General features: G+C 40.9%; 1 protein-coding gene across 2 annotated transcripts; it reads left to right on the top strand.

The window, feature by feature from the left end:
• The first annotated feature begins 1,856 nt into the window (after window positions 1-1,856).
• Window positions 1,857-14,233, top strand: LOC145352768 (serine/arginine-rich splicing factor 5-like). Of its 2 annotated transcripts, none has more exons than XM_080203064.1 (8): window positions 1,857-1,945; window positions 5,043-5,180; window positions 5,538-5,608; window positions 5,685-5,798; window positions 6,409-6,478; window positions 8,226-8,299; window positions 9,820-9,930; window positions 10,294-14,233. In XM_080203064.1, exons 2-8 carry the CDS (start codon window positions 5,058-5,060, stop codon window positions 10,592-10,594), a joined length of 864 nt encoding a protein of 287 aa, XP_080059190.1. In that variant the 5' UTR covers window positions 1,857-1,945; window positions 5,043-5,057; the 3' UTR covers window positions 10,595-14,233. The 2 variants fall into 2 exon arrangements, with proteins under 2 accessions (XP_080059190.1, XP_080059191.1); XM_080203065.1 differs by lacking the exon at window positions 1,857-1,945 and adding an exon at window positions 2,005-2,025.
• The last annotated feature ends 1,573 nt before the right edge of the window (window positions 14,234-15,806 follow it).

Below are 15,806 nucleotides of genomic sequence, written 5' to 3'. Positions count from 1 at the left end.
TCACAGAACGGCATTCTCTGTTGGCCTAAGGCGCGATCTTACAAGCCTCAGGCTGGCATGTTGGTAAAATTTCAGCCGTTGGCTCCATTCTTTCCTCCACAGAACTTTGAAAGGCCAGGATAGGGTGGATTCGAGGAAGATGTTTCCATTAGTAGGCAAGACACAAACCCAAGGACACAAACTCAGAGTAAGGGGATGAATGAGCCTTTAGAACTGTAACGAGAAGGAATTTCTTCAGCCAAAAGGGTGGTGATTCTGTGGGATTCATTGCCACAGAAGGCTGTGGAGGCCAGGTCATTTGAGTGTATTTAAGACAGAGACAGATAGGTTATTGACTGGAAAGGGGATCAAAGGTTACAGGGAAAAACCGGGGGAATGTGGTTGAAAAACCTATCAGCCATGGTTGAATGGCAGAGCAGACTATATGGTCTGAATGGCCTAATTCTGCTCCTATGTCTTATGGTTTACAGACCCTTTGTCAGAGCTAAAAACAAAAAGAGGACGTGATTTATACTATGAGGAGGAGATAGAGTGGGTATTATTGCCAATAGGACAAAGGAAATGTAAATGGTGATGATAAAGGCTGGGAATAACTCTTACAGCATCCATTGTGTCAATGGCAGAACAAAGATGCAGGCTCTTGGGGACAACCTGAGGAATGTGGCAGATGGCCCTGAGTCAGGTTTGGAAGATAAGTGAAGAGTGATCCTTCAAAAGTGGAAAGATAAAAAGATGAAGTAGTAAAAATGGATGGAAAAGAAGAAATACACAATATTTTCACAATATATATTAGTGATTTGGAGGAAGGAACTAAAGGCACTGTTGCTAAGTTTGCAGATGATACAAAGCTATATAGCGGGGCAGGTAGTATTGAGGAAGGAGGGCGGCTGCAGAAAGACTCAGACAGGTTAAGAGAATGGGCAAAAGAGTGGCAGATGGAATAAAATGTGGAAAAGTGAGGTTATGCACTTCGGAAGGAGGAATGGAGGCATAGACTATTTTCTAAATGGGAAAATGCTTAGGAAATTAGAAACATAAAAGGACTTGGGAGTCATTGTTCAAGATTTTCTTAAGGTTAACATGTAGGTTCAGTCGGCACTTAGGAAGGTAAATACAATGGTAGTGTTCATGTTGAGAAAGCTAGAACAGAAGAACAGGGATGTATTTCTGAGGACGTATGTGGCTCTGGGAAGACCCCATTTGGAGTACTGTACACCTTGGAAAGGATCCAGAGGAAGTTCACAAGAATGATCCTTGGAATGAAGGGCTTGTCATATGAGGGATGGTTGAGGACTCTAGGTCTGTACTCATTGGAGTTTAGAAGGAGGGGGGGAAATCTTATTGAAACTTACAGGATACTGTGAGGCCTGCATTGACTGGATGTGGAGAGGATGTTTCCACTAGTAGGAAAAAAAGAGAACCAGAGGGTACAACCTCAGGCTAAAGGGACGATCCTTTAAAACCAAAATGAGGAGAAATTTTTTCAGCCAGAGAGTGGTGAATCTGTGGAACTCTTTGCCGCAGAAGGCTGTGGAGGCCAGGTCATTGAATGCCTTTGAGACAGAGATAGATTCTTGGTTAATAAGAGGATCAGGAGTTATGGGGAAAAGGCAGGAGAATGGGGACAAGAAAAATATGAGCCATGATTGAATGGTGGAATCAGACTCAATGGGCCGAGTGGCCTAATTCTGCTCCTACGTCTTCTGGTCTAAATGAATTAAATGGAAATTGGGTGAAGGTGGAGTTCAGGCTCTGAGCAGCAGCAGAAGTGACGTAATCAAGAGGCGGAAGAGATGTGGAGCGGAGGGCACAATGGGGGAACCGGAGGTGACGTGAGGATGTGGCAATGGGGCGGGGAGCCGGAAGTGACGCGAGGGTGATCGGCAGCTGGCCGCCATTTTGTGAGCGGATTTTATTTTCACTGCGTCATTGGAGCCGAGTCCGGGTGAGTGAATCGCCGGGAAAACAAAATCAGGAATAAAGCCAAACCCGTAGCCCAGCTCTCACTGCCCTTTCATCGGGGAGGTGAGGGGGAAAAGCTGTGCCGGCGCTGGCCGGTCGGTTTGTTTGGTTATTTATTTATTTATTTGTGTTAGTTTGTGTCAGGAGTCGCTGTGCGGGCCCGCCTTGGAAATCGAGGCCCCGGGCTGGGAGTCGGGCCTACCCCTCTCTTCCCCCCCCCCCCGCCCTCGGAGGTTCCACAACCATGAGGCGGGTGGGGGAAGAGTGGCCCAATGGGGTTTCCGGGCCCCGAGCGCGGCCGGTATTTGGTCACAGTCCGAATAAACATTTGGGAATTCTTCAGAAAACAACTAAATGCTGCGGGTTCTGGAGGTTTTAAACTTAAAATGAAGCAGGAAGTGCTGCGGGAGTTCAGGCCGAGGAAGGGGCATTAAACCCCGGGATTATTATTGCTCCTGTGGCCACTGAGAGCGGGGGAGGGTAGCCGGTCCCAGTCCCTTAATCCACCTCAGGCTGGGCTTGGCCACGAAGCCGCTCCCCCCCCTCCTGATTTAAGGCTGGTCTGAAAATCACCAAGGAATCTAGTTTTAGGGGGCACGATCTCCATTTCAGACTTAAGATCAGGAGAAATTTCCTCTCCATTTGTTAATTTTGGGGCTACTTCAAATTTGGGGCGCGAAGAGTGTCTGCTGAGCCGTCGAAAATTATTCCAAGCTGAATTAGACAGATTTTCAATCGGCAGGGGTGTTACGGGGGACAGACAGGGAAAGCGGAGGGTACAAAATCAAGTCAGCCGTGTTCTTGACTGGCAGAGCAGGCTTGACGGGTCGTGTGGCCTGCCCTAATTAGGCTGTATTTAGTAGTGGGGGAAGCACATGCAAGATGCAGTCACTGATTCAGGAGTTGCACCATCCTAAAAGTTTGCCTGAAAATGTGGAACAAAACCATGGGAAAAAGAGAAAATGCCACTGAAAAAGTACTGGCAATGCCAGACACACTAGCTGCTATTTCTTGATGCCTCCTAATGAACGTTAGATATAGCATTTCATAGAATATTATCATAGAATCCCAATAGTACACAGAGGCCATTCGGACCATAATCCCACTCAGGCCCTATTCCAGTAACCCCACAGATTTACTCTAGTTAGTCCCCCTAACAGGGGGGTCAATTTAGCATGGCCAGTCAGCCTACCCCACACATCTTTGGGAGGAAACTGGAACACCTGAAGAAAACACCTGCAGACAGGGAGACAACTTGCAAACTGCACACAGTGACCCAATGCTGGAAGTGAACCAAGGTCCCTAGCATTGAGAAAGCAGTACTAACCACTGTGCCAACCTGCTGTTCACAGTGCAACAAACCTTGGAACTGTGCCCAAACTACTTGTCTCAAGGTCTCTTGCTCAGTTAAATTGCTCTCGTCTCTTGCTTAGAGTTAAATTTACTATATTTAAATAAATCATTGTATGAGGCTTAATGGATGGCACGGTGGCACAGTGGTTAGCACTATTGCCTCACAGCAACCAGGTTCGATTCCTGGATGGGTCACTGACTGTGAAGTTTGCACATTCTCCCTGTGCCTGTGTGGGTTTCCTCCCACAGTCCAGAGATGTGTGGGGTTAGGTGGAATGGCAATGTCTCTTGGTGTCAGGGGGATTAGCTAGGATAAATGCATGGACTTATGTGGGTAGGGTCTGGGTGGGTTTGTGGTTGGTGCAGACTTGATTGGACCGAATGGCCGCCTCCTGCACTGTAGGATTCTAAGACCAGAATGCTGGGATTGAGGGTCCTGTTAACTGCCATGTGAGTTAGCTGTGCCATTTAGGAACTTGCTGCAGTCTTTCCAATTTGTGTAATGGCTCTGTAACTGCTGCCCAAAACATTTTCCCCACCTTCATCCGAGCAAGAAACTTCTGACATGTCTTCATTGTCTTTGGATTTTCAAACTTCACCAATGCTCCTGCTGATCAGAAAGGCAGCAGGCACAGTTATGTATGCGCCAGTAGCTGCGTGACCTGAGTTCATATGCACAACTGTTTCTGGTCTGTGGCAGGAGTTGGTGTATTCCTTATGTTAAAAGCCAAACTCCTGTTGTGTCTGCACGCCTTTACTTTCCTCATTTTAAAGTTTCAAACATAGCCTATTGAGATAGCTGGTAATATTCAGTAGGATTGGCAGCATCTATGGAAAGAGCCGATTTTACTTCCTGACAGTAAATTAAAAGTTGCAATCCTGAACTATTAACTTTCTCCACCCACAGTTTTGACCTCAGTATTTCCAATATTTTCTGTTTTTATTTCATATTTCTAGTACCCACAGTCTTTGCTTTCAGCATTTGAATGTTGTTCAGTAAAATGTAAATTGATGGCCTGTTGTTTCTAATCCATAGATTAAAATGGTGGCAGCCGCAGAGGAAGGGCCATATGTTAAAAGCATTGTTCTTAAAAAAAAGATTTCAATTTCCCCAGTCTTGTTCTTTGAAATGGTTTTGATGACTTGCATAATATGAAGCAAATTTTATATGGCTTTCAGTTCCGCATCTGATAAGTTGTCTTGTTGACTGTTACTTTTTGTCCTCTGCTAATGTTGTTAGATTTGTAAGTGGCTCACTTAGTTAACTTGGAAACATATTAAACACTTGTGAAGGAGGCTTGTTTTCAGGACCTTTTGGTGTTTTTAAAAGGATTAAATTGATTAAAGTTTCATTTTCTTAAAGGATACAAATATTTCTTTAATCTTGACACTAGTTTTGGAATTTTTGCTGTGTGGAACGTTTGAACTCCCACTAGTGTGCTGATTGCAATTATAGTTTCACTATCAGTTGCGACCAGCTGTCCTTAGGGGGAGGAGTTCATAGATGCATGGGTCTAGTTAAGAGTATCCTGCTTCCCAAAAGAGCATTGCAGTGGTCATAGTATTGACTTGACTGGATATAGGGGCCTTCAAGTATCTTGGCAAATGGCCAAGCTCATTATAGGATCACATTCGAGCCGTATCTGTCGCTGATGTACGAATGATGAAATTTCAGATGGTGGTTCAGCAAAGCAATTTTAATGACTTTGTTTTACCTTTTTTAAAAGTGTCGATTGGCCAGAATGAGTTCTCGAGTGTTCATTGGTAGACTGAGCCCTCATGCTACAGAGAAGAATGTGGAGAAATTTTTCAAAGGATATGGACGAATTAAGGAAATTGATTTGAAGAATGGCTTTGGATTTGTGGTAAGTTTTCCTCCCCCCTACAGGTCTGTAGTTGTAGAACAAAATGGCAAAAGGCTTTGCTCAAGTACTCTTAGCTATGTTATAAACTTAAATTCAACCTGCCTCATAAATGTTTGCATCATTCATTGTTTCAGAATTTGAAGCATTTTCTAGGCTGAAACAGACAGCCAGCAGTAATTTTCAAATTTTGATTGCAACACCATACTTACAGCCTAGAAAACTTGGCAAAAGATACATATTGATATAAACATCCCACAGGAAATGTCTTGAACTTATTTTACAGTTGTATAAAATACATTATTGGTTGAGGACATCCATTCATTTATCATTTTTAATGAAAGTTAAATTTCTTTTTAGGAGTTTGAAGATTACAGAGATGCAGACGATGCTGTGTATGAGATGGATGGCAAAGAGTTGTGCAATGAGAGGTATGCAGAAATCATTCATTTATGATATAAATGTGCATGGTGATAATTTTGGATATTAATGATTTAACATTTTCAGAGTTACAGTTGAGCATGCCAGAGCACGCCCTAGAGGTGGACGTGGAGGGGGGCGATTTCAAGGTCGTTTTAACCAACGTTGGTCTCGTGGTGGTGGTAGTAGTGGAGGAGGAAGGTGAGCCCGAAATGTTGTTTTTTCCCAGTGGCTTGAAGAAATAACTTGTAAATTGCAGGTAGAAAATTGCGTCATACTTTAATGAATCAAATTGTTTTAATATGTTTGACTCATTATCTAAACCTAAAATTTGCAATTGCTTGGCTATGGATGTAATTGAAAAACTATTACATTAAAAGTTTAAAGCACAGTCTGAGAACTGGGTGTTCTGGCTTCCAGGTATCTATTTCTGAATCTGTGCATTGAGGGTCAACTGCAGGTACCATCACAACAAAACCTAATATTAATTAGAGATTACAACATTAATTATAATTGGCAATGGGTAGAATTGTATAATGGGAGTTATGGCTGATGTGTACTCCCCTGAGATGGTGACACTAGTTGTGCAGTTGTCACTGTTTGGGTTGATTTAAATCATGGGGCCGCCTAATGTTCGTGGCTAAGCATGTCCTGTTTGAGAAGTTTATCATTTGAGCTTCTGAATCTCACTGAGGAAGAGAATAAATTGGCCATTTTCAGAAAGTCTTTGCTTTCTGTGAATTGTCTCCAGACTTAAATGTCGCGGCACTTTTATCTTAATGTTGAGACCTCTTCATTTGTTGTCTTTCAGAAATGGGCCTCCAATTCGTACAGAAAACAGAGTGATTGTTGAGAATTTGTCTTCCAGAGTTAGCTGGCAGGTATTTATGTGGAACATTAAATTGTATTTTTGTAAATGGCTGACTGTTTAAAATGAAACTGGTATTTCCGTTTGAATTAAATATGAATCAGGCTTTCAAGATTAGTCTAGAATCCATTTACAATGAAGGGCACACTTGTGACATATCGATTAGTCTTCCTATGATTATCTAAAAGCTTATCCATTCACCAAATCAAAAACTAATGTTTTAAGTGGCAAATTGTCAGTTAGCTGTAACTGGGACAGGCTATAATTTTTTAATGAATGACTGTTGCTAAATTGGCACTGAAAATGTGGCAGTGGCTGTATTTTCCTTGATGAAAAGCACTTAGCTAAACTATGAAGAAGCCTGTCGGTGGTAACATTTACAAAAACTTAACATAACCTTTATCTGGAACTACACCTCTCAAACTGGTCACCAGAACTGAAAAACTGGGGCCTGTGTTCCCTTTACTGTAAAATGGCTAAATCAAGTATAACCTGTTGTCCTTAAGTAGTTGTACTTGTCATGTCTTGTGAATTGTTTAAAAAATGTATTAAGTATTTTTGTGCGCACAATTTTAACTTTTTCAGTTTTACAAGAGAAAAAAAACACCATTTTGGAAGGTCTCATTTTGACCTGAATTATTCTCTCCGAACTCCAGCCCTATTAAGTTTGAATATGATTTGCTGAGTGTCTCAGGTGATTCTAATCCTGTTGTCCTCATTGAGGGAAGAGGTGAAACAGCATATTTGAAGTGAGTTGTGGGTTTGTGCCCATGATTACTCACATGGATAGTTCCTTCTCTCAGCTGACTGGGGATGGGAAGTAGACAACCTGCCCACAATAAAGGAAGATACTGGGCATGTTTCTAACAATATTGGGGGGGGTGCTGATTGCATACCCGTCCTCTGTGCAGCTAGTGTGTGACACTGAAGAGATTGTGAACTGTTTAATTTGCAGCACTGTTAGTTTCAGTTTTCTGGAAGTAGTTAACTCCATGTTAACTTGTTTGTCTGTTAACCTTGAAAGCCTTAAGTATGACGTTTATTTGGTTTTTATGCTTAAATGTTTACAAAGTTTAACCAAGTGTTAAAACCTTTATTTACCAGCCTCTCGTTATGTCGTTGGCCTTGTGACGAGGAGTGCCGTTGGTTTTCCTAATCGCTCTGGCTTGGTCTCTTGGGCCTAGTTGAAATGCCAGTCCGCTCCTACGTTTGTCATTTGGTGATCTAGATCTGTGTGTGGTGGTCTGACCTACATGGTGGGCACTTGGTTAATGCCAGTGTTCCATGCTGCACCCTGAAAAATGGTATCTTCCTAAAGTCAAGAGTTCTGGGCGCCCACTCTAAAATGAGGTCCTTGATTGAAAGAAATGGGAGAAATTCGCTAGTAGGGTTGGTTGGAAGCTCGATTGGAGTGAGGTGAGGAGTCCCTGGTCACGGCGCAAGAGTAGCAATGTTTGTTCCCATGTCAGCGTCTGCCTTTAAGGTAGGGTGATGTCCGGGAAGGCTCGTATCGAATGATAGCGTCGGTCAAGTGGATGGTGAAGAGCACCATCTGGTCTCCAGTCGTGGTGATACCTCTGCGAGCGCTTGTTACATTTGGCTGGTTGAATAGCCTAGGGAATTGTACAGGAAGGTAATACACATTTTGATAAATTAGAATTGCTTTTTAACATTTTTCCAATAATCTTGTATATTGGAAAATAACAAGCATGCCTGTCTTATTGTGCTCTGTTTTACCTAACTGATCTGGTCTTACTTAGGATCTGAAAGATTTTATGCGACAGGCTGGAGAAGTTACCTTTGCGGATGCGCACAGGCACAAACTCAATGAAGGGTAGGTGTTAGGAATGAGTTGATATCTTAACTGCTCCATGACCCTCATCTGATCTCTACAGTGTTAATATTGTCATATATGTGCGTTTAGATTGGGGTTAAAAACTTCAGGCTGGAATGCTACTTTTGCCTCAGGATCGCTTCTCGGCCTTTTGGCTAAGATCTAGTATCGACGTGCTGTGCTTGGTTGAAGTCATTAGGTTACATTTTAGCTTCATTTGAAGCCATTTTTAAAAGCGGCATGTCGGCCTTTTGGCTAAGATGCAAGTGAGATGAAGCCTTGGAGGAGGAGCTATGCCTACTGCAATCAGCTTGGATCATGTAGATTGATTCCTGTCTTGTCAGCTTGGATCAGGAATGTCTCAACTTGTTGAGACTTGAATTGGACTTGATTTGATTGAATTGGAATAAAAAAAGAAAACGTATTAAGCCCCCTCCGATCTTGGACATGCGAGGAATTTAACTGAGACTGCCTAAGCTTCCAGCTGGTTTGGATAAAATTATAGTTTTTTTTAGTAAGTCAATTCGCCACCATGTTGCTATTCTACAATGGACTCCATGGTTTTGATGAGGGGGGAGTTCATTGAAACTTAGAATACTGAAAGACCTGGCTCGAGTAGATGTTGGGAAGAGATTTCCATTAGGAGCAACTAGCATCCAAGGGCACAACCTCAATAAAGGGGTGACCCTTTAGAACTGAAGTGAAGAGAAATTTGTTCAGCCAGAGGGTTGTGAATCTGGAATTCGTTGCCATAGAAGGCTGTGGAGGCCAGGTCATTGAGTGTATTTAAGACGGAAGTTCTTGATTGGAAAGGGGATCAAAGGTTATGGGGGGGGGGGGGGTGGTGGAGAGAGAAAGGCAGGATAATGAGATTGAGAAACTTATAAGCCATGATTGACAGAGCAGACTTTTCAGCCAAATGGCCTAATTCTGCTCCTACATCTTAAGGTCTTACCTACTGACTGAACATTGTTCAGATCTGGACAAAGCTGTTCTGTTTGCAGGGGAATATTAAGCAGAATTTTGCAGACCTGTAACAAGTTTTGGTTTGGTTGCAACAATGGTCCAAATCAGTTGGAAAGAACTAATTAACGGTGTCTGTTATTTTTGGTGCAGTATGTAGTAATGTGTGACTGGTGACACCAAATGCTGAAGTGCAACTTGGGATTTGTGCTTTTTCCAGGAAACACATTTTACTTTAGCTTTTCTTTTACCTAGAATGTACATGCAGGTGATTTGGCTCATTTATACTGCATAAGCCTACGCCTGTATACCTTTCTGATCTCCCATACCACCTCATTATATGTCAGACCATCTGCTGTCAGCAAGGTCATTGTTTTCACTATTCTACATAAAGACTCCGTTCCAAAATTTGCCTCATTTGTTAATTGCTACTTCAGATTTCTCCTTTTGTCTTGGACTTACCTATATGACTTAAAATCTCTATCAGGTCACTATCTTCTTCCACCAAAGTGCCTTAGTTTTTTTTTCTGACAGTTACTTGGTTTTTCCTTTTATAGGATTGTAGAGTTTGCCTCTTACAGTGATTTGAAGAATGCACTCGATAAGCTCTCGGGCACGGAGCTTAATGGAAGAAGGATCCGACTGATTGAAGAGCGTAAACAGTACAGGTAAATGTTCTACAATTCTGCCTGAGTACCAGAAAGACCATCCTAGTGTGATTAACAGCTTTCTGCAATCTTTTGGCATTTATGTAGAGCCAGTTTCTCTAAATTTAGTTATGTTTCACTGGATAGAGGACCCAGTTAAAGTTTTAGAGGACCATGTCCTATCAAAGCAGTAGAATCAGAGGCAGTGGTAGTCTTGTGTGGCTTGAACCTTTTGTGGAGTGGGTTATGTACACTGCAGGTTTACTTTCAAAACTGCTCACTCCAATCTATTTCCAAAACTCAGGTAACCAGCTGCGCTGAATTTTGAGGCTAAGGTGGCACAAAATGATGTAATTTCTTTCTGCTTGATTTTTTTTTAAACAGATCTCGCAGCAGGTCCCGTTCCCGTACCCGCAGTTCTTCCAGGTCTCGTAGCCGATCACGTAGTCGCTCTCGTTCCAGGGGCCGCAAGTCCTACAGTAGATCAAAGAGTAGGAGTCACAGTAAATCACGTTCCCGTAGTAGATCACCTGCTCCTGCTAAGGAGCAGAAAGGCCGCTCCCCTTCACCATCCAAGTCACCAGTGTCGGCGGAGCATGCGCGATCCCGATCTCGGTCCAGGTCTCGTTCCCGATCAAAGTCTCGTTCCCGGTCCAGATCACCTTCCGTTGAGAGTGCTGACTAAATGTTAATGTCAAAAGTGGACTTTTACCCCCAAGTGAGTGAAAGTTGATGTAAAATATGGTAAGTAGGAAGTGGTGAATTTCTGTCAAAGGAGTTTAGATCTTTTGTTTACTTAAATGCATAATATGTATAGTTATTGGAAGTAATTTTGACTTGATTATAAATTCATTTTTATTCAGAATGATTTCTTTACCTGCTTCATGTGAGGTTTTTCACATTGATTTCATTAATTGATCTTTTTGTTTTTATCTATCTGTAATATTGAATGCAATTTCATAAAATTGTTTTTCTTGTGCATTGCTTAAAATAAATATTCCACAAAAGTGTGCATTATAATGGGTTGCACAAACCTCATTTCTGCATATCACCTGGCAGATGGTGAGTGTTTTCTGATTGCTAGGTAAGTTTGAAGATGTTTTCGTAGCAACTCTTCATTATGCCACTAAGTTCTTAAAATTGGGTTAAGGAGCAACAATGTTTTGTAATGTTGAATGCACATATAGTTCTTTGAATATTGAAACCCTGCCTTGTTTTGCTGATGTTTTTTTCTGTAACTTTAGTATTTAGGAAGCATATTATCTTATTCCTTAACAATTGCCATGCTAGAGTAGTGGTGGATTTTTTGAGCAACTTGCTGTGATCCTTATTAGGCTAAAGAATGTTTTTTTTTCTCTATCTTTCCAGATAGTTGTGTTGAAATGTTTATGGTAAAGTTACCAGCATCTTCACAATAGTACTGTTTTTCAGTATGCCCAAGAGATGCATGCAGAACTAATGAGAATAAATGTAGTTTTCCCCTCCCAAGGTAAGGTGAATGGAGAATTTTTAATGTCACGTAAAGGCAGCATTTTTATATACTGCTGGCATATCGTTGGCTTCATTATAAAAGAAATCAAATTATTTCAGTGCACCTCCAGAAATTTGATTAAAACTTGAATTTTTTTTAAATTATCAGTGATCTTTGGTTCAATCCCTTTGAGCTGGCTGATTTTGGCTAAATGTCCTTCTTCCCCAGGGAAATAGTGATTCATGCTTTGGTATGGCTCTTTCAAAGGTGGAGTGGACAGGGCAGCTTAACTCCAATGCTTCAACTGACTTCTGGATGTTGATAGGGAATTGTTCAGGCCAATCGTAATGCCTATGTTTGGAGAAGCATGCAGTCACTAAAATGGGTTGCATCCCTCGTGCTTATTTTAATCTGATGTTTGTCTGTGTAGACAATAGTCAAAGTTAACTCCTTGCACAAAATATTGTGCATTTTGCAGGTTGTCAAATAAAACATACGATAATTAATCTAGAGTACTGGGATTTTGTACAGGTTCCCTTTCTCTCCAGTCAACAGTGTTGCAAGTGGTTGTAAATTTTCCCTTGCATCCTGGGAAGCAGATGTGTTGTCATTTGTAAGTAAATTATTCCAAAACCAATATTAACACGTGATGCTTGAACTGAAAAGGCTGCATTTTTTTCTAACTTGTCAATACAGAAAAACTTGTCTGTGGCATGTAAATCAGATGCGCAGAGTGCTTTAAATGGCACATGACCTTAAGCTTGCTTTTGCCATTATAGCAAACGAGTTTATAAAAAATGTGGAGCAAGCAATGAGATCTGTGAATAGATATGAAAGTGATTGTTTTGTGGTGTTTCAAAAGTGGTGGATGTTGGAACCATCTTAGCCAAAATATATATTTTGAGCGCAAGACAGAAAGGGATACAGCTGTTTTAATTGGGCAGGGAGGATTTTTCCAGAATTGGTCTATGTCCCCTGAAGATCGTAAATATCTGACTACTACCAAGAAGGACCACATCCTCAAAAGTCCCTCCATGCTATTGCGTTCATCATGGGAGTTAGGCTGGGCAATGTGTAAGTGAGCAGAATGTACGTATCTCACCACCATCACTCTGCCCTTTTAGGGGAGGGTTTGCTCTTGAGAAATTTTGAATGCCAATCTATTATATTGTTAAGCCTCCAATATCTCAGTTTTTGAATTTTACAACTTTTTTTGCCTTTTTGGGATGCAATTCCAATGTTGCTGCTCACATTCTGAAATGACCAAGCATTCATTATTCAAGTGTAAATACTTGTACAATGATTGTCAAAAGGCTAGTACACCACAGCAACCCCCCCAAAAAAAAGCATGACAAGATGTGCTGTTTTATTTGTGTTTAGTTTTGACTAAAGCAGCAGTGAAGGTGGTCCATATGGATAAACTCAGTGAGAGCCCACTTGCTGCCAAGTTCACCCACATTGTTGCTAAAGTTTCAAAATTGCCTTTAGCACAGCGGCTATTGATGTCAAATTTCTATTTACTTGCTGCCACTTGGGAGATAATATAGTGTTGATTAAAATTGCTTCTGGGACCTTGTGTTAAAATTAACTGGGAACTCTGCTCTTATTGCATATAGAAAGCAAAGAACACATCGCAGAGATAATTAAAGATTGGTCACTTGCATTTTTTACACATCCACTCGTAACGGGATTGTTGAGCTATTAGGGTATGTCTAACTGATCTAGCTTTTAGAGGAACTTGATAGATATGAAAGGAGCTGCTTGCCATTGTTCTTGAACACAATTGGTTCAAGAGCTCACAATTAGTTTCCAGTGCAAAACAGCAGGCTCTCATTTATGAATTGTATTGTCAATAAATAATTGAGCCGGACAAATGAACTTTGGCTAGTTTGCAGAGTGATCTCGGCTTTGCACTGGGAACAGGAAATAAGTAGAATCCTTGCTTTTGATCTGCCAGTAATTCCTGAAAATAAGCGTGGATGGTCCACAGACACTGAATCTTGCATAGTAATCGCTCCCTATCCCGGACACTTATAGTCCATCTGCCCATTAGTATCTGGATTTCCAAGTAAAGAACACTGCTTGTCTCGGAAGGGTGATTATTTACCTGTTTAATCTATCATGAGTCAACAGCAAAAAAAGTAAAGATGAAAAGGCAAAACTGAGTAAAACGACATCTGAGCTCAAATCATTATATGATCATCAGTTCCTTTTGTGCCATACTATTCTATTTGGTCCATTCAGCATGTTGGCTCTTTTGATGAGTAATCCAATTTGTTCCATTTCTCCACTCTTACCCCATGTCACTGCAGGGTTTTTTCTCCCATGTATTTATCAAATCTGTACCAACAACGTTTGAGGTAGTGCATAGTTTAGGCAAAGCAACAGACCAACTAAGATCCTTCGCACAGTGCAGACAGTTAACAAAGAGAAAATTGACATTTAAGGTATTTTCAGAACACTTTCAAGCTGTGTTTGTAAATGATTTGTAAGTTACTTATATCAAAACCACTAGTAAGCAATGCTTGGAAACTTTTGTTATATAGTACCAGGTCATGTCCCTATGAAATGAATTGTGCTCTACCTTCTGTGGACATAATACATCCTCAACTATCAGTTTTGTTTTGAAACTCGCTAAAAGGATTTAATTGGTAGTTGCAGGTACCATGTGTAAACTTTAAACACTCCTGTCAAGTCTGTCTGGACAAAGATAGGAATATTCTTTCAATGAGAAATTCAAAATGCCTTTTTAATCTAATTTTTCACAAGCTTATGTTGTCAAATTGTATTTTGCTAAATGTAGTTTTATCATGTTCTAATATGAAAATAAAAATTTCAGCTGAAATCTATAAATGTGTCTTTATTCTGGTTGTGCAACTGCTATGTAATGTTCCAATTAGGCATGTTTTTTAAGCAACTGATTAGTGAAAAATAATGCCTGCTTGTATGATGTATGTGAAGTTCTGTTTTGGAACAAGCCTATGCATCAGTCTGAGCTAGATAATGGATGAGCTATATCCAGCTACTATACTTCCATAACCCTTAATACTGTTGAAAAGAATATTTAAATTTTTTAAGCGCAACAGCTTTTGGAGAGGAAATTCTTCTTCAATCTTGTGGCATCACTGCTGAACAGCCTGGATCTCAAGTTAGTTGTCCTCGTTCTAGATGTCTGTGGAAATTTTCTTTCTGCCCTTCTATTAGGTCACCCGTAATCCTCATTTTGCACAAAGACTAAGGAACAATGTGGAGGGCAGAAAATTGAGTGGTTAGCTTCATACCTGAGCAGATGGACAAATTATTGCTACATTTAGAATCTTGTGTAAAATTTATGTTGTAGCCATATTTTTAAACTAGGATCTGCAATGCAGTTTGTAAATGTTTACACTTGCAATGTTCTTTGCATTTCTGCCTAACAAAGAGCAACACTGCTGTCCTTAAAATACAAGGCTCCAATTATTCTGGCTTTTTTTATAGTGACAAATGTCTTCCTATAATCCAAGAACTGCTGATTGGGTGCAGTGGCCATGCTAAATTCTCCCTCAGCGTACCTGAATAGGCATCAGTGTGGTGATAGGGGATTTTCACAGCAACTTCATTGTAGTGTTAATGCAAGCCTACTTGTGATTTTAGTAATAAACAAAATAAACTTCTTTCAGTTCTAGCTAAAATAGATTGCAGTTGCAGCACTGGAAATCTCTTGGATATGAAAGCAAAATTAGAAATTGCTTTAAATACACAGGGTATCTGCTAAGAGAGAAACATTGTTTCAGCTCAATGACCTGGGATCAGAACTGAAAGAAGGAATGTACCCAGTTTTAAGCTGATATGTAGGCAAGGAAATAACAATGGAAGGTCTCATTGCACTCTGTGGTAGAGAGAAAATGCCTTGATGGTGAGGTAAAGAAGCAAAAGATGGGACTAGATATAAATGTCAATAGCAGAATCACTGGTAGTTTGACCTACAATTGTTGAACACCACTGGGTCCAGAAAGCTGTAATCAGAGGCAAGGTATTGTTCATTGAACATATCTGTGGGCCACAGCATCAAAATTGGGCTTGGTCACGAATCATGACCACCCCCCCCCCCCCCCCCCCCCCCCATGAATAAGATTAAAAGTTTAAATACCAAATATTTCATGAGTTAAATGTTTAATCACTTGTATAATACCAACAACTTCAAATGGCAAGAACAAAAATGTTTGTACTTTAGTAGAGGGAGTGCACAGTTGTCATAGTCAATGTTGCGAGCAATCAGCGTGCAGGTCCATTTGCCCTTGCTTTGTGTGCATCATTGGATGGAAATTGGTGAAAAGTTAGTAACCCTGCATGTGGACAAGTCAAGAAAATGTCTCATAGGCCGCACTGAGAACCCAGATGGCCTGCAGAAGGGTGGGTTGCCCAACAGTGGGATATATGCATGTCT

This window comes from Carcharhinus amblyrhynchos, chromosome 14 (genome assembly GCF_965287045.1).
Source record: "Carcharhinus amblyrhynchos chromosome 14, sCarAmb.v2.hapA, whole genome shotgun sequence".
Classification (NCBI taxonomy): Eukaryota; Metazoa; Chordata; class Chondrichthyes; order Carcharhiniformes; family Carcharhinidae; genus Carcharhinus; species Carcharhinus amblyrhynchos.
The sequence above is the reverse complement of the archived record's forward strand: the minus strand, read 5'-3'. Positions and strand labels throughout refer to the sequence as shown.